Source organism: Miscanthus floridulus, chromosome 9 (assembly GCF_019320115.1).
Source record: "Miscanthus floridulus cultivar M001 chromosome 9, ASM1932011v1, whole genome shotgun sequence".
NCBI lineage: Eukaryota > Viridiplantae > Streptophyta > Magnoliopsida > Poales > Poaceae > Miscanthus > Miscanthus floridulus.
Window position 1 is genome coordinate 83,792,721 of NC_089588.1, and position 20,027 is coordinate 83,812,747.

At 43.1% G+C, this 20,027-nt stretch overlaps 1 protein-coding gene and 1 non-coding gene across 2 annotated transcripts; both read left to right on the forward strand.

The window, feature by feature from the left end:
* The first annotated feature begins 11,134 nt into the window (after nucleotides 1-11,134).
* Nucleotides 11,135-11,243, forward strand: LOC136484509 (small nucleolar RNA R71). Its single transcript, XR_010766032.1, has one exon. It is a non-coding gene; the product is annotated as a small nucleolar RNA R71 (small nucleolar RNA).
* Nucleotides 11,244-17,180: 5,937 nt separating this feature from the next.
* Nucleotides 17,181-18,183, forward strand: LOC136480186 (uncharacterized). Its single transcript, XM_066477811.1, has 4 exons — nucleotides 17,181-17,375; nucleotides 17,457-17,585; nucleotides 17,701-17,778; nucleotides 17,878-18,183. Exons 1-4 carry the CDS (start codon nucleotides 17,181-17,183, stop codon nucleotides 18,181-18,183), a joined length of 708 nt encoding a protein of 235 aa, XP_066333908.1.
* Nucleotides 18,184-20,027: the final 1,844 nt, after the last annotated feature.

Below are 20,027 nucleotides of genomic sequence, written 5' to 3' on the forward strand. Positions count from 1 at the left end.
AACATGATACACGGTCCAACGGACCAAAAGACGGTGTCGCAGCACCCTAGCAGATTCTGGATGCTGACTTGTTTTGACGATTCCTGTTGATTCCAAAGGTGTTTTGAAGTGAGACCACTTAGATTGACTTCCTTATCAAATTAGCTTTCCAGCCATATGTGGATCATCGAAAACAGAGTCCGGATGCATCTTGGGTGACCAGTTTAAGGTAGACTGGTCCTGGAGGCCGAGGCAGACTTGAACTTGAGTTGCTTTGGGCCTCCACCTTGGGGACTCGAACTGAATTAGCCTCAGGCCTCCTTCTTGACTTGGACACCCTTGCTGGCCTCCTACCCCTCCATACCATGCACCAAACATGGTCATATGCATGGGAGTCATGTCCTCATCAGCCAACTAGGAGACGGCCGTGGCTGAGGCGGCGGCCACTAAAGCCCAGGCGTAGGTCGCCGGTAAGCGTTGGTAATATTTTTCATTAACTCATGTAGAAACCATCATATCATTGCACATAGTTTCATACATTGATGGACGTAAGCCGTTCACGTTAGGTACTATGTGAACCACTTAGATGAAACTGGACAACAAGAAAGCTTAGATTGTAGTTGATTATTCGCTCAAGAGAAATAAACCAATTTGCAAACACAACAAAGATGTCACACTAGTTTAGCTACAATAATGACAACATCCATCCTAGAGGAAATTAACATGTCCATAGACAATCAAAAAACATTGGTCCATTTGAACATGCCATGATAGAGAGATACATCAAATGCAACTTTATTTACTCCTCTACTAATGAATCTGAGAACAAGGGAACATAAGGAATATAGTAAGGTCTGCTCATGTCCTCTTTCATGATCCTACATCTACGGTACCGAATGACAAGGGCAGGGATGACATGAACTTTTCTGTGGTCCATGTAATATGCGATGATGGTTCTTTGTTCCCCAATAAAGAAAATCATATTCCATTCTGGGTGAACTGCAATCACTGTGTAGTCCGCATCACAATCTAGGAAACCAAATTGAATATCAGTCCATCCAAACATATTTAGCATGCTGACAGTTGAAAGGTCCTAATGGCTAGAGGGGGGTGAATAGCCTAATAAAAATTTCTACAACAACACATAACAAAATGGTTAGACAATTATGAGGCGAAGCAAGTGTTGCGCTAGCCTACTCAAAATGCAAGCCACCTATCACAATTCTAGTTTAGATAGTGTCTATTCACACAATAGCTATGATACTACTCTATGTTAGTGTGCTCTCAAAGGCTAACTAAAGAGTCACACTAACCAAGCAAGCAAGCTCTCACAACTAACTACACTAAAGAGCTTGTCAACTAGTTTGCGGTAAAGTAAAGAGAGTGATCAAGAAGGTTATACCGCCGTGTAGATGAATAAACCAATCAATCACAAGGATGAATAACAATGAAGACCAATCACCTCGAAATCAATGATGAACACAATGATTTTTTTACCGAGGTTCACTTGCTTGCCGGCAAGCTACTCCCCGTTGTGGCGATTCACTCACTTGGAGGTTCATGCACTAATTGGCTTCACACGCCAAACCCTCAATAGGGTGCCGCACAACCAACACAAGATGAGGATCACACAAGCCACGAGCAATCCACTAGAGTACCTTTTGGCGCTCTACCGGGGAAAGGTCAAGAACCCCTCACAATCACCATGACAAGAGCCGAAGACAATCACCACCCTCCGCTCAACGATCCTTGCTGCTCCAAGCCGTCTAGGTGGCGGCAACCACCAAGAGTAACAAGCGAAATCCGTAGCGAAACACAAACACCAAGTGCCTCTAGATGCAAACACTCAAGCAATGCACTTGGATTCACTCCCAATCTCACTATGATGATGAATCAATGATGGAGATGAGTAGGAGGGCTTTGGCTAAGCTCACAAGGTTGCTATGTCAATGAAAATGGCCAAAGGTTATGAGCTACAGCCAGCCATGGGGCTTAAATAGAAGCCCCTACGAAATAGAGCCGTTGTACCCCTTCACTGGGTACTGATCGGGGTGACCGGACGCTCCGGTCCTACTGATCGGACGCTGCTCCTCAGCGTTCGGTCGCTCGATGGCGACCACGTGTCTCCAGCATTCAACAGTGAACATTTGATCTCAACGGTCGAAATGTTGACCGTACGCTCCGACAAAGCTGACCGGACGCTGGACCCTTAGCGTCCGCTCATTTACAGTAAGGGTCAAAAACAAGTTTTTGCTGACCGGACGCGTCTGGTCATGCTTGACCAGACACAGCCCAGCATCCGGTGCTTAACCCTAATCACTGTGCCGACCGACAACATGACCGGACGCAGCCCTTCAGCGTTCGGTTGCAGAGCAACCCAGCGTCCGGTCAGTTGACCGATGCCAGCGTCTTCACTGCTACACCTGACCGGACACGCCGATCCAACTAAGGCAAGTGTCCGGTCACTTCCAGTGACCTCCGTCTTTTCTGTCATTTGATATTGCAATCTTACCAAGCCCTTTGACCTTGCCTTTGCCATTGTCACCAAATGTGATACTATCATAACCATCATTGCCATTGGTGTTGATTGAGTTGAACATTCTTGCATCACCGGCCATGTGTTGAGTGCACCCACTATCAAGAACCCAATGCCTTCCTCCGGCTTTGTAATTGACCTATAAAAGAAGATCAAATCTTTTTAGGTACCCAAACTTGCTTGGGTCCTTGAAAGTTAGTAACCAAGTTTTTTGGCACCCAAATGGCTTTCCTTTTTGAGCCCATCCATGGTTTGCCAATGAACTTAGCATTTACACCATTTGTACCCTTAGTAAGCATATAGCATGAATCAAGCTTAATGGAGGATACATTACCATTTTTGCTCTTGTTTTTGCACTATTGCTCTTTATGACCAACTTGCTTGCAACTATTGCAAAACCGACCATTGTTCTTCACAAAACTAGTCTTGTGAGGAGCAAAGACTACCTTGCCTTTCTTGGGGGTATAGCCCAATCCCTCTTTGTAGAGAGAAGCTCTTTGGCTACCCAAGCACATAAGCAAGCGGTCCTCACCACCATAAGCCTTAGCTAAGGTGTGAGTGAGCTTAGTGACCTCCTTCTTGAGGTTCTCATTCTCAACCACTAGTGAGGCATCACAAGTGAGACCATCACTACTAGATGAGGTAGAAGTGGAAGTGCTACAAGAAGGGTTAGTAGGAGCAACAATGATAGGCATAGATAGCGATTCATCAATTATATCACAAGTTAAACCTACACTACAAGTTTCAACATGCTTATTTTTATTTTGCTCATCAAGCAAAGAGGAATGAGCCTTTTCAAGCTTTTTGTGAGCTTTTCCAAGCTTCTCATTGGCTTCCTCTAGCCTCTCATGAGATGCATTGAGCTCATCAAAGGCTTGCTTAAGGGCTTTTAGTTCCTTACGCAAGCTTTTGCATTCCCTTCTCTTGATATCAAAGTGTTCTCTAGCATCTTCTAGCATGTCAATTAATTCATCCTTGGTAGGTTTATCATCATCACTATCACTATCATTTTCATTTTCATGTTCATTGTCATCAACATGTTCTTCATCACTTTCATCATCACAAGATTGTACCTTAGTGGCCTTAGCCATGAAGCATGATGATGATTCGAAGAGAGAAGGCTTCTCATTGATAGCAATGCTTGCAAGAACCTTCTTCTTGGTGGTCTTGTGATCATCACTATCATCATCATCATCACTTGAGGAAGCATCACTATCCCAAGTGACTACATATGAACCACCCTTCTTCTTCTTGAAGGCCATCTTGTCCTTCTTCTCTTTCTTTTCCTTCTTGTTTTTCTTGTTGTCATCATCATTGTCGCTATTGTATGGGCATTGAGCAACAAGATGATCTTTCCTTCCACACTTGAAGCACCTTCTTGACTCTTCTTTGTTCTTGGATGAAGACTTCTTTCTTCTAGCACGGTAGCCCTTCTTCACCATGAACTTGACAAATCTCTTGACAAATAGAGCCATCTTCTCATCATCATCATCATCCCATGATTCATCTTCTTCACTTGATGTTTCTTGCTTTGCTTTGCCCTTGGATGATGTGGCTTTGAATGCCACCCTCTTCTTCTTCTCATCCTTCTTCTCATCTTTCTTCTCCTTCTTTTCTTCCTTCTCATCATCATCTCTATAAGTATCATCGGTCATTATATCTCCCAATACTTGGTTTGATGTCATGGTGTCCAAACCGCTTCTTACTAGAATGGTGACCAATGTACCAAATCTTGAAGGTAAGCATCTCAAGAACTTGTGGGAGAAGTCCTTATCCTTCACTTCTTCTCCAAGTGCTTTGAGATCATTGATAAGCACTTGAAGCCTATGGAACATCTCTGGCACACTCTCATCATCCTTCATCTTGAAGCTTGCAAACTTTTCTTTGAGAATGTAAGCCTTTGCACATTTCACGGCTTGAGTGCCCTCAAATGACTCTTCCAATTTCTTCCATGCCTCATGAGCCATCTCAATATTTTTTACTTGCTCAAATGTTCTTTCATCAATTGCATCATGAATAGCACTTAGAGCAATGTCATTGTTTTGGAGAAGTACTTCTTTGGCCACAGTGGGATTCTCCAGATCTTCAATCTCAATTTTTGTTTCTACCACCTTCCAAACCTTCCTAATGATTGACTTGATATAAGTTGTCATCTTGGCCTTCCAATAGGATAGTTGGAGCCATCAAATTGGGGTGGCTTCTTGGTGTTGTTGATTTGAGCCATTTTAACACCGAAGGTTGTTAAGCCTCAAATAACGGTGACCTCGGCTCTAATACCACTTGAAAGGTCCTAATGGCTAGAGGGGGGGGGGGTGAATAGCCTAATAAAAATTTCTACAACAACACCTAACAAAATGGTTAGACAATTATGAGGCGAAGCAAGTGTTGCGCTAGCCTACTCAAAATGTAAGCCACCTATCACAATTCTAGTTTAGATAGTGTCTATTCACACAATAGCTATGATACTACTCTATGTTAGTGTGCTCTCAAAGGCTAACTAAAGAGCCACACTAACCAAGCAAGCAAGCTCTCACAACTAACTACACTAAAGAGCTTGTCAACTAGTTTGTTGTAAAGTAAAGAGAGTGATCAAGAAGGTTATACCGCCGTGTAGATGAATGAACCAATCAATCATAAGGATGAATAACAATGAAGACCAATCACCTCGGAATCAATGATGAACACAATGATTTTTTACCGAGGTTCACTTGCTTGCTGGCGAGCTACTCCTCGTTGTGGCGATTCACTCACTTGGAGGTTCACGTGCTAATTCGCTTCACATGCCAAACCCTCAATAGGGTGCCGCACAACCAACACAAGATGAGGATCACACAAGCCATGAGCAATCCACTAGAGTACCTTTTGGCGCTCCACCGAGAAAAGGTCAAGAACCCCTCACAATCACCATGATCGGAGCTGGAGACAATCACCACCCTCCGCTCAACGATCCTCGCTGCTCCAAGCCATCTAGGTGGTGGTAACCACCAAGAGTAACAAGCGAAATCCATAGTGAAACACGAACACCAAGTGCCTCTAGATGCAAACACTCAAGCAATGCACTTGGATTCACTCCCAATCTCACTATGATGATGAATTAATGATGGAGATGAGTAGGAGGGCTTTGGCTAAGCTCACAAGGTTGCTGTGTCAATGAAAATGGCCAAAGGTTATGAGCTACAGCTAGCCATAGGGCTTAAATAGAAGCCCCCATGAAATAGAGCCTTTGTACCCCTTCACTGGGTACTAATCGGGGTGACCGGACGCTCCGGTCCTACTGACCAGACGCTGCTCCTCAGCGTCCGGTTGCCCGATGGCGTCCACGTGTCTCCTACATTCAACAGTGATTGTTTGATCTCAATGGTCGAAATGTTGATCGGACGCTCTGACAGAGCTGACCGGACGCTGGACCCTCAGCGTCCGGTCGTTTACATTAACGGTCAAAAACAAGTTTTTGCTGACCGGACGCGTCCGGTCATGCTTGACCGGACACAGCCCAGCGTCCGGTGCTTAACCTTAATCACTGTGCCGACCAACAACACGACCGGACGTAGCCCTTCAGCATCTGGTCACAGAGCAACCTAGCGTCCGGTCAGTTGACCGACACCAGCATCTTCGCTACTACACCTGACTAGATGCGCCGATCTAACCGAGGCAAGTGTCTAGTCACTTCTAGTGACCTCCGTCTTTTCTGTCTAGGGCGCCGGTGGCACCATCGAACTGTCCACACTCTATAGGCGGACACTCCACCAGTGGAGTTACTCACCCTTGCACCTAAACTTCACCACCCTTGATCAAATGTGCCAACCACCAAGTGTATCTCCTTGTGCACATGTGTTAGCATATTTTCATAAACATTTTCAAGGGTGTTAGCACTCCACTAGATCCTAAATGCATATGCAATGAGTTAGAGCATCTAGTGGCACTTTGATAACCGCATTCCAATACGAGTTTCACCCCTCTTAATAGTACGGCTATCAAACCTAAATGTGATCACACTCTCTAAGTGTCTTGATCACAAAAACAAAATAGCTCCTATGGTTTATACCTTTGCCTTAAGCTTTTTGTTTTTCACTTTCTTCTTTCCAAGTCCAAGCACTTGATCATCATCATGGTGTCATCATCATGTTATGATCTTCATTTGCTTCACCACTTGGAATGTGCTACCTATCTCATGATCACTTGATAAACTAGGTTAGCACTTAGGGTTTCATCAATTCACCAAAATCAAACTAGAGCTTTCAATAGTGTGCTTCAATGTCCATTGATTAGTACCATAGTCTTCAAGGATCCAGATTGAAAGACGAGACATATTGCGACCACCAACACCACCAAAAGTGCATACACATAAGTGACTGTTGGTATTTATTAACTTGTCACTTGTTTAGTGGTCACCTATTATAAACCTATATCTCCAAACATTACTTTACTAGGTTGTCATCCCTAGTGATGATGCCAAAGATGCTTATTGACATTTCTTAGTGTCGCTACTAAGAATAGAGTTTTAAATCTAGCCTCTAGTAGCAGCACTAGGAATGGTTTTGGGTACTACATAGCATTACTACTAGAATACTACTAAACAGTTCTTTATCAATTATGTGACTAGGAAGAATAAATATATGAATGAAAAGGATCTATCAGCGCACAGATAATATACCATTGTAGAATTTTATCTAAGAGTAGTCCAGGTATCGTTATTTATATTTTTAGCACAGGGAAGGTCTAGCATGGACATGTATTGATAACTTATACTATTGAAGGAGAAGTAAACCATAACCAATATTCTACTCATAACAGGGGTAAGTCATAGGATAAGATATAGATATATACAATAAGTATTGATCAATGATAATGACAAATCACACAAAGTACTCATTTCTATGGCATTAGCATGGTCAGGTAGAATATTAGAGGAATAATTCCTAAGTCATTCTTAATTACAAGTCAAAGCATACATTGATTAGTGCAATTATACCTAGTAATCATTGCTAAGATCATCGTCATATCTACACATAAGGGATATTACTAAGAAAGATTAAAAACAGAGCTTGCCCTTCCTTCATAACCAAACTCTACGTGTGCCTATATTCAGGGAGTGGACTACAAAGGACTCAACGGCAGTGTCACATCCGTGATCTACCACATGACCAAGAATATAGGGTGTATCTGTAGGTAAACAACGTATAAGCACCACATTTACACAATGTCGACCACTCACCCATGGTACCTTAGAGTGAGCGCTATGCGAACTTATGTATGAACATGATGATAATCTAACTATACTAAGCATATAATGAAAGTTGACAATGAACATTGTAATGAAGAACATGAATAAGATAAATACTAATATTGTCATAAAATTGTAACTAGCATATAAAAGTAATGAAGGTATAAAAGAGGGAGGGGTACAAAGATTATACCAAACCATGCTATTGACACGATCGGGAATCCAAGCGAAGCCTGCTTGCCTCCCTCTAGACCTAGCCTAACTTGCGATGCCCTAGAATATGGTAGAGCTCTAAGGATGATTAGGGTTTCTATCTTCTCAAATGACTTATACCTTTAGAGGAGGCAGGGGCTGATATATATATGCCGAAGCGTCTAATGTGAGCCCCTGGATCAAACCAACTTAAAGGATGATGTAGATGCAACCTAGGAGGTGGTGGAGAACCGACATTACGACGTGGAGGCTGACAGTGGGCCCCAAGGTCCGGGCGACTTGCAGGTGTTGCCGAGCGGCCCCACTTGGTAGCCTCTCGCCCTCCGCTTAGGTGTGGAGTCCTCGCAAGTCTTCTGGAACCTTTTGGTGTCTGTTTTGCTATGAATAAGCGCAATTAAATCTAACATGTAGGTCCACCATGATGGTTTTCTAGATAAACCCTACAGAAAATACAAATTTACTATAACTCATGGAATTTGTTAGTTTAAACCCCTAAACCTTTGTTGGTGATTATATTTATGCCCTTATGCATGTTATATTGATGGTTTATAATGGTTGTTAACTACCGTCAACACTTGTGCAGCAGGTGTAGCGATAGTTTGGGAAATGTACTTCGGATGGATGGCTTTACTCTTGATTATCCTGCAAAATACTCCAACAAGAGCACAAAAACTCGTGGCACAGATTATGATAAGGGGTTAGAGGTCGGCCATTTAGAGATTTTATTGTCCTTGGAGGTTTAGATAGATTTCCTAATTGGCAAAGTTCTAGCAGGATGTCTTTCTAATATCTTTTTGGATTTTCTTATTTAGATAATGCAGAAAATATGTATGTATGGTATTTTTATTTTTATGCCACCACGGTGAATATTCCTGCGGGCCTTTACACACCATAGATTTATTCACATGGGGCTTTAGGCTTTGGTGATGCAATGATGTAATTTTTATTTTCTTTCTACTAATGTAATACTAATGCAGAAGAGTAAACATGCTAAAAGTGAAAAATAATTCATGCAATACTAAAAGGTAAATATGGATAACTATCGATGTGACCTCACGGCCAGGGTTCGTATTTTTAAATCCTCCAGACTGGACTCTTTTCCTATCTTGTTCATTCCTTGGTGCATCAGTTGGTCCCGAGGATGGAGACCCTGATGGTTGCACCTCTTGTAACTCTGGTAGCGATGTTAGCTTTTCTTTCTATACCTGCTTGGTCTGTGGACTTGACTTTGGCGAAGCAGGCTCGTCTTTTACAACTTCTTCAGGTTCATTATCTTCCTCCCTACTTTTCTTTGGGGATTGATTCTTTTGGTTTTGGGATGGTCGATGTCTCCTCCTAGAGCGGGACTTCTTCGGTTGCTCGTAAGTGGTATAACTATTAAAATAACAGCGTACCTTTTCTCTAGGGAATTGGAAGTGGACTTGTCCAGATCCAACATAGATGATCGCATTGGTTGTGTTGAGGAACAGTCTTCCAAGAATGATGGGTGTATCGTCTTCTTCTTCTCCCATGTCTAGAACCATGAAGTCAGCAAGGGCATAGTGATCATGTATCCTTACCATGACATCTTTTGATATTCCCTCCGGAAATCAGATTGATTGGTCCTCCATCTGCAATTGCATATATGTAAGGAACAAAGGTTCATCACCAAATAAGTATTCATACGTTACCTTGGACATTATATTGACACCCGACCCAATGTCGTAGAAGGTCTTGTGGAAGATTCTTTGTTCAATGGTACACTCGATCATTGGTACGCCTAGGTCATCCTTCTTAGCAAGGAATGGTGAAGCGAGGAGGTGGTCGTACTCTGATCGGAGTGTGTTAATCATGTTGACCGATTCTTCTTGCAGCTGGATAGCCTTGTTCTTCCTCCTTCTCTTGTTATTCTTCTTCTTGGTCACTGTTATCTCTTTGGGTAGGTACAACATTTGTGGATGTCCAGGAGATTACAAGATGCGGTTCTTAAAACAAAACTTCTCCTTTCTATCCTTGATTGTGAAGCAGATCTTGGCACTATCCACATAGATGATGGCTTTAGCGGTGCTTAGGAAAGGTCGGCCTAAAATAATGGGTGCCCTTATATCTCCACCTGTTTTGAAAGCCACAAAGTCTACGGGAACATATGATTGTCCCACTCGAATAATAGTGTCTTCAAAAACTCCCTTGGGGTAACAGAGTGACTGGTCTGCAAGCTGCAAACACATATTTGTGTACAACAAAGTATCTCCATTAATTTGATTATAAAATACCTTAGGCATGATGTTGACACTTGCTCCAAATTCACAAACAACTTCTTGAAAAATGTGAGGTTCAATGGCAATGGGGATGATAGATCTCCCTGGATCACTCTTCTTCTCTGGCAAGGTATAGTCTATCCATCTTCCCATCGATGGTTGTATATAGTAATATGCTGCATTGTGAATAATGACAAGATTTACAGTTTCTAGATCTTTTAGTTGCCCTAGAATCTTACCTTTGTCGGATGGAGGAACAATGACAACCAGTTGAGCTATTTGTGATTCAATCATTTTATTAAAGATATGCTGGTTCTTAATGGCAGAAGCAAAGCTATCCATTCTATTATTTCTGTTCTCTAGAATTTTATCATTGGTAGCTACCTTTCTAGATAATCCCTCTATAAGTTTGGATTGGCCAACAATTAATTCTCTCAAGGGTGGTTGATTGAAATTATTAAAATTATTACCTCGATAGTAACCTTGGTAATTACCTTGGTAGTTTGGCCTTTGTTGCTAATTCCATCCTTGATTCTGCTGAGGATGAAAGTAGTTGTTGTTGTTGACAAAGTTCACATCCGCATGGGTTTCAGGACAGTTGCTCCCTGAATGCTAGTGTTTCCACACACTTCACATGTCATGCAAGAATCATGAATGTACATGACTTCTTGCTTCTTATTGGCTCGATCTTCAAGCTTCTTCATCAGTAGGTCCATCTTGGCAGATAGCATGTCTACCTCCTTGAGTTGATGCATACCTCCACCCCTCTTACGGGTTTGAACACATTCTTTATTTCAACCTTGATTGGAGGCCATTTTCTCCACAAGAGCTGTTGCAGCTAGTATGGTGAGTGACAGGAATGCACCTCTAGCGGCAACATCCATAGTCTCACGGATACTATTGGTCAACGCATGGTAGAAAGTCAGCATGAGTAGCCAATTCTCCATCCCATGATGAGGACATTCCGCAATGTAATCTTGAAGGAGTTCCCATGCCTTAGGGATAGATTCATCATGTTGTTGTTGAAAGGTTGAGATTCTCCCACGCAGAGCATTGGTCTTGTCTGTGGGAAAGAACTTTGCTAGAAAGGTAGTAGAGCAGTTATCCTATGTACAAAAAATGCTTGTTGGTATTTATTAACTTATCACTTGTTTAGTAGTCACCTATTATAAACCTATATCTCCTAACATTACTTTACTAGGTTGTCATCCCTAGTGATGATGCCAGACATGCTTGTTGACATTTCTTAGTGTCGCTACTACGAACAGAGTTTTAAATCTAGCCCCTAGTAACATCACTAGGAATGCTTTTTGGTACTACATAGCATTACTACTAGAATAATACTAAGCAGTTCTTTATCAATTATGTGACTAGGAAGAATAAATATATGAATGAAAAGGATCTACAAGCGCACAGATAATATACCATTGTAGAATTTTATCCGAGAGTAGTCTAGGTATCGTTATTTATATTTTTAGCACAGGGAAGGTCTAGCATGGACATGTATTGATAACTTATACTATTGAAGGAGAAGTAAACCATAACCAATATTCTACTCATAACAGGGGTAAGTCATAGGATAAGATATAGATATATACAATAAGTATTGATCAATGATAATGACAAATCACACAAAGTACTCCTTTCTATGGCATTAGCATGGTCAGGTAGAATATTAGAGGAATAATTCCTAAGTTATTCTTAATTATAAGTCAAAGCATACATTGATTAGTGCAATTATACCTAGTAATCATTGCTAAGATCATCATCATATCTACACATAAGGGATATTACTAAGAAAGATTAAGAACATAGCTTGCCCTTCCTTCATAACCAAACCCTTCGTGCACCTATATTCGGGGAGTGGACTACAAAGGACTCAACGGGAGTGTCACATCCGCGATCTACCACATGACCAAGAATATATGGTGTATCCACAGGTAAACAATGTATAAGCACCACACTTACACAATGTCGACCACTCACCCATGGTACCTTAGAGTGAGCGGTATATGAACTTATGCATGAACATGACGATAATCTAACTATACTAAGCATATAATCAAAGTAGACGATGAACATTGTAACGAAGAACATGAATAAGATAAATACTAATATTGTCATAACAATTGTAACTTGCATATAAAAGTAATGGGGGTATAAAAGAGAGACGGGTACAAAGATTATACCAAACCACGCTCTTGACACGATCGGGAATCCAAGTGAAGCCTGCTTGCCTCCCTCTAGACCAAGCCTAACTAGTTATGCCCTAGAATATGGTGGAGCTCTTAGGATGATTAGGGTTTCTATCTTCTCAAATGACTTATGCCTTCAGGGGGGTAGGGGCTGATATATATAGTCTGGAGTGTCCAACATGTGCCCTTGGATCATACTGACTTAAAGGACGGCGTAGATGCAACCTAGGAGGTGGTGGAGAACCGACATTACGATGCAGAGGCTGATAGTGGGCCCTAGGGGCCGGGTAACCTGTAGGTGGGGCCGGGTGGCCCCACTTGGCAGCCTCTCGCCCTCCGCTTCGATGTGGAGTCCTCTTGAGTCTTCTGGAACCTTCTGGTATCCATTTCGCTGCGAATAAGCACAATTAAATCTTACACGTATGTCCACCTTGATGGTTTTCATGGAATTTCTTAGTTTAAACCCCTAAACCTTTGTTGGTGATTATATTTATGCCCTTATGCATGTTATATTGATGGTTTATAATGGTTGTTAACTACCATCAATAGTGACCCTGAGCCTGATAGATGGAGGGTGGAGCACCACTAGGCCTACAAATTCTCCTCCATGTGTTTTCCTTCATATCCACAGCAAGTATCTGAGAGTACCCATCTGGGTACCCCAAAATGTGTAGAAAACTATTAAGAAACACACTTGCTGATCTAAAACAAGTCACATCAGTACCCTGGCCCCATTGAGATTGCTTATAGATCCACGCTGTAGTTTGAGATGAGTATATCTCCACACCTACGCACTCACCCTCCTCCTCCACATATTGAATCACATGGAAGTGTGAGGAGGTTGTCGAATCGAACCCCAAGTGAGCCTCACCATCATAATGGATGCTAGGCGATAGTATCTTCAAGTTCTGGGTTACCGGATTGCAGATGACATAGCGGTATCTGACAGTAGCCCCAAGGCAGACGCATAGGATGAGGCCGTTACAACAATCTAAGAAGGCTATATTGTCAATGAGGAAGGGCAAGAAGCAAAGTCAGGGCATTCATCGGTGACGCTGGTAAAGTTTTGATTGCCGTTCTCGGTGTCGTAGAAGAAGCCAGCCATAGTCTGGGGCAGCACCTCATGGTTGTTAGAGATGAGGCATGTCCAGGAGTGACAGACACATTTACAGCATAGCAAGGAGCAGGCAGGGAGGCAGCGGAGGATCTCGAGAACAACATCCTCTGTGAGGCTGGCCAGTGCATTCCTGTTGCCTGTGGCCTCCTCCATTTTGAAGAGCCTATGATCGTTAGTGTGCAGTAGGATGAGAGCTTCCTTACTAATGAGATCAAGATATTGTTCAGATGTAGTCAGATTTGCATCAATCCACATGTGTTGGGGTGGATTGAAATGGATCTTGAGCTAAATTTTACAACAATCCACCTCAACATATGTGGATTGAGATGAATCTGATAGCATCCAAATAAGGCTTAAAGAGGAAAGTAATCTGATAAAGATTCATCATTGAAGTGCTAAAGCATACCTTGCCTTTAGATCTGGCGGCAGTGCGACTTGAGGCGTGCACACAAATAGCGAGGCAGGAACAATGGGCCGACCATGTAGGAGGTGGCGGTAGCTGGCCAGCCTTTTTAGGGCTTCAGTCCAGACAAAGAGTCTGGATTCAGTACGCACTAATGGATGGCACATATTTCGAGCATCAACCATCACCGTATGAACATCCCAGCGGTTATAACACCACCGTAATGCACTGACGTTGACTTCGGATCACCGTTAGTTACTAGGAGGCGCGCATGAGTACATGGAATTCAGAGTGCTTGGTGAAGATTCCGTTACCTGAATACCCTCGCACATGTAAACGTATGATACGCCGAATGCTCGAAACAAGTCACCGTTAGATATTAGGAGAACTAGTGACATTTGATCCAATACCACACATGTGCATCGGTTTGAGACGCCTACTTACCTAAATCAATGACAATTAGTTACTATGGAAACCATTGCCATATGATCTTATGCAGCCATCGATTGCTAGCCTTCTTTATTGAAAAATGGATGAGTTACTGGCAACTGGCACAGTACGGCATCATCTACATGGCTGCACACTTGATAAGAGAGATATGTTGACGTTGTTGCCAAATTAAAATAAAGTCACAAACCACAGATATACATACATAGATGTTTAACACAAGTTAACATGCACTAATTCAGAATTAATCTACCACACTGATGTGAATAACTTATAGCACTCTCGTGAGATCCTACACTCCTCGCTGCAGAACGTTATAGCCTGCCTCGGCGGAGTGTTGAAGCCATTCCATCGGCAACGTCAATGACATGCGGGCTTCAATGAATATGAGACACAAGCCAACCAGGAAGCAGGCCTCTAGGTTGCCCACCCTAGGCAGCCTGGTGGTGAGCAGGGCGCGATAACCAGCGTCGTATTAGTAGGGCTCCCAGAAACCTTGACGCTATAGCACCCGACGCAGTGGTATGCGCTAGCCGACTTCGGCGGTGCCGCACACTATGCGCATGTCTGAGCAGGTTGCCCATAGGATGGCAAGGTCATCCATGGGGGCATATGACTGCTCAGCGACGCGGCCAATGATGTCCCCGGCCACCTCCGTCGGGAGCCGATCCATCACGACATAGCCGAGGACGAAGCAGAGTCAGAGCGTGCGCGTGACGAACGACGACAGATGCGGCGTTAGAGCAGAGTACGAAGATGCGACGACGACGAGGCGGAGAGTGCTGGGGAACTGGGGTCGGCGGTTTATGTAGGCGGGAACTCCGTGTTTTTAAAGGATCACGTACCGTGTAAACGTGTCTCGAGGAAGTGAACCGACCAATGCGATGGTTCTTTCTCGAGGAACCAGACGCCGCCTCGCTCGAGTTCCAAGCGTCCGTGTAAACGTGTCTCGAGAAATTGAATCGTAGCCATGAAAGCAACAACGACCTGCATGGCGGACTAGGATCGCCTGAGAAAAATAAAAGAAAAACACAATTTGTGTTCAGCAAGGCCTATTGGGCTTGCAAATCCATCTGAGAAAAATAAACATGACGGAGAAAAGAAATAGGCAAGAAATTGCAACAGAAAAAGAAAAGAAAAAACAATTTGTGTTCAACAAGGCCTATTGGGCTCGCAGGTCCATCTTCTCGTTGGCACATCACCGACCGCTTGCCCATCTTCCGAGTTTGCAACGTCCCTCGCCAACGAATATGGCCCAATGGCCAAGACTACCTCCTTTCTATATAAATGCGAAGTACGACTACCAAATGGAGAAACGCATCAACGATATTGGAAATTGGATGGAGCAGTAAATGAAGCTGCATTTGATGTATCTCTCTGTCATGCATTTTAAATGGACCAATGTTGTTTGCTTATCTATGGACATGTTAATTTCTTCAATGATGGATGTTGTCATTATTTTAGCCAAACTAGTGTGCCATCTTTGTTTTGTTTGCAAATTGAATTATTTGTTTGGTGCACACATGCGTTACGGTGGTGTTACAATAACATTTCAACACCAACGGCTTCTCTGCTTGGCTTTTAATAGAGGGACGTGGTCACGTGTACTGTCTTTTCCTTGGCTTTTAATTTAATTTCTCACAAAAAATGTAACGCGACAATTGATCGGATGAACTCTGTTATGCGATGAATATGGAATTAGACATCAATTCTCGCCTTGCCTGGCAGCGCACCCAACGCATTCATTCAAACATTGGTTGCTTCACCACTGGTTCATATGGTAATCCGACGGTGATAACTTAATCACCGCCGGTTCTTACTGTAGCACACACTTCCATCTTGGCACCGGCGATAAAAAAACTATTATCTCTGCCGGTTTGTCCGAGCGTCAGACATAGGATGAGCAGCCGACGGTGAAAACCCTTCTACCGCTGGTTCGGCGGACGACACGGCGATGAACGGCGAGATTCTACTCCCCGCTGGATCATACGCCGAGCCGGCGGCGAAAGCGTTCATCACCACCGGTTATTCGCCCAGGAGGGGGCCCATAGGTCATAAGCCGGCGGTGATATGTATCACCGTCGGTTATCTTAAAACCGTTGGTGAAGGTCCTGGCGATGAATTGATTTTCTGTAGTAGTGCAAGAAATCAGGCTCTGTCAGATTATGAAAAGGAGTGCATGGCTATTCTATTAGCACTTGAGAAATGGAGATCATACCTTCAGCATCAGCCCTTTATCATTAGGACTGATCATAAAAGCTTGCAGCACCTTATTGAACAGAGGGTTGCTACCAAATTGCAACATAAAGCTCTGATCAAGTTGATGGACCTTCAATATACCATTCAGTATAAAAATGGGGCCACAAATAAAGCTACTGATGCCTTATCCAGATGTGAACCATCAGCAAAGTTCAGGCCATTTCAGAGTGCATTCCTACCTGGATATAGAAGCTAAAAGAAGGGTATGAAGAAGACGATCAAGCTAAGTAGCTGTTGATGGAATTAGCTATATCTCCTGAGGCTCATCAGGACTAAACTCTGAAGGAGGGAGTACTCAGATACAAGGGCAGGGTATGGGTAGGCAGTAACACCACTGCTCAACAACACATTTTGATTGCCATCCATGATAGTGGTATAGGAGGTCATTCAGGTGTCAGTGGTACTTATGCAAGAATTAAGCAGCTGTTTGCTTGGATTAGCATGAAACAATTTGTTCAGGAATTTGTTAAGCGGTGTCCGATTTGTCAACAAGCAAAAACTAAGAGGATTAAATCTCCTGGCCTCCTACAACCTTTGCCCATTCCTGATCAAGCCTGGGAAATAATTAGCATGGATTTCATAGAAGGCCTACCAACTTCTGACCACTACAATGGATTGCTGGTGGTGATTGATAAGCTCAGCAAGTATGGTCATTTCATTCCTCTCAAACATCCATTCACGGCATTACAAGTTGCTCAGCTGTTCATGAATCATGTCTATAAGCTGCATGGATTGCCAAAGACAATTATCTCATACAGAGATAGGGTATTTACAAGCTCTGTATGGCAACAGTTGTTTCGACTGTCAGACACAAAGCTTATGATAAGTTCATCATATCATCCACAGACAAATGGACAGACAGAGCGGTTGAACCAATGTGTTGAGGGCGGCAATGGAGCAAATGGATATCGGTGGCAGAATTCTGGTATAACACTTGGGTACATTAGCTTTGGGCAAATCACCATTCGAGGTCCTGTATGGATATACACCTCGCCAACTCGGTATTGCAAATGAGCAGTTAAGTGTTGTGCCGGATTTGGAACAGTGGTTGACTGACCGTGAACTGCTTTCTCAATTGCTCAAACAACAGCTGCTCAGAGCACAGCAACGGATGAAATCTCAGGCTGACAAGAAACGATCAGAACGTGAATTTGCTGAAGGTGATCTAGTATTCCTGAAGTTATAGCCTTATGTTCAGTCAACTATTGCCAATCAATCAAATCAGAAACTGTCTTTCAGATTTTATGGCCCTTACAAGATCTTGCAGAGGATAGGGAAGGTAGCATACAAACTGGATCTTCCAGTGGATGCCAAGATTCATCTGGTGGTACATGTGTCGCAGCTCAAAGGCCATGTGCCCCCTTCAACTCCAGTAAGTACTGATCTTGATACTGTCAGTTCAGATCCTGATCGGGTTTTGTGGCCTCAGAAGATTCTGGAGCAGCGCTCGATTCTTCGAGGTGCTAAGGACAGTACTCAGTTGCTCGTTCAGTGGCATGGACTGCCAGCAGATATGGCGACATGGGAGGATGCTGATTGTATATCGAAGCATCTATCAGTTGATACAGTTTGAGGACAAGCTGTTGCTCGAGCAGGGGGAGATGTTATGGCAGTGGACCTAGGCAGGTGTAGCAATAGTTGGCCGTGGGCCGTGTACTTCTATTGGGCCGTGGTCGGTCCCCGTGCGTGAGTGTGTCGGCGCCTGGCGGCAGTTATAAGCCAGGACGCTCCTCTCTAAACGGCAACGAAGAACAAAACTCTGATTTCCCCGTCTAATGAACTCTTCCCCTCAGGATTCAGCCGAGTTCCTTCTCTGTTCTTCCCAGATTCTTGCTACGTTTCCCTCCCAAACTCCATTCAGTTATGCAAGTTAGTTACCCTAGAGAAAAGCCACGGTAGTAAGACCTTCCACAGCGCACGCATGCAGCGGTGCTTCAACTGGACAGAAGTTTTGTCGCTCTTCTCTTTCCACACGTACTGCAGCGAAGCTAATGGTGCCGGCCTGTGCTAGGAAATTTGGGAGCAGCGAGCACAAACAAATACGTAATGCCCACTCTAATTTAGGACTCACTCCTATACACCTCCCCTTTAGGACGTGGGATATTTTTTTCTAGAAAAATGTGCAATGTAAATTATCTCTTCGATAGTATCATAAAAAAATTCTCAGAAAAACATACATAGTAGTTTTTTTTTAAAAAAAACAATGCACATCTATATAGTACATCTATAGATTACATTGTAAAAAAAAATTAAGATTCAAGCTTATTACTTTCTACTGTTCATGGGTTCACTGAAATTAAAATGAGTAAAACTACAAGCTAGCTGTAGGTAAGAATGAAACAAAACACCACAGTACTGTGGCGAACACAAATAGTATGACATCACTCATGCCGTGGACAGCCTAATAAGAGTGCAAATAGCCGAAGAAGACCCAACCATTTCCTGTGCAGCCGCCCACCTCGGATTGGCCGTCGGCGACACGTGCTCCCTATTCGACGTCCGAGAGCGAGTCTTCCTCTTCAGCTCTTCCGAGACCATCGATAACCAGCCACGCTTCTCCCATGAGATGCCACGAAACCCTTCTGAAACCTTCGTGCTCAGTCTCGCGTCTTGTCTAATCCACCGGCTAGTGCAATCTCAGGGTATTAATCAAGTTATCACTGCAATCAAAGAATAATAAAAAGCAATTATTACTTACAGGCGCAAAACCTGCAATACGTACTTGTTTATATCTATGGCCAAGTCAGGAAAAAAAACATTTCGGACTTCGGAGTCAAGGGGACAAAGGAGGTGCTCTTGGTAATAATTAACCTAGCTACACCCTGCAAGTCTGCAACAAAATCGAAACGTGTGGTGCCCTTGAGCATTTTGCGTGCACCCGACGTGTGCAGGCAAACATAGAGTAAACAGTACGCTGGCCTCGGCGGGCGTGGATCTTCGAGCTACTAGCTAGTATAGATTACTCCCTTCTGTCTTCGAAAAAATATTAATTTTTAGAGCTTGTGTAGGCCTGCTTGGCTTCGCTCTTTTAGCTGTATTTTCAACTTTGCTAGTCAAATAGAGACAACTCTACAAAATCTGCTCCAAAAAAGATAGAGTTGAGAACCAACTTTAGATGTTTTGTGAATAATCTAAAGTTGTACCGTAGAAACTCCATCTTTTTTATAGAGGTACTCCATATTGGAGTTGGTGAAGCAGTTCTAAACAAGCTCTTAAAGATGTCATTTGGTTCTAATGATATAAATAGTAATTGGTAAAGCAAATTAGACCACATCATAGTACAAATAGTTTAAGGGAACAGAAAGCGCTGGTTGCTTGTTTGATTGTGGCAATGGTTTGGCTTCCTATCCCTATGAGAAGAAAATGATGAACTCGAAACCCTAGTGGAAGAAGGGAGTGATGAAAAATAAGTAGACA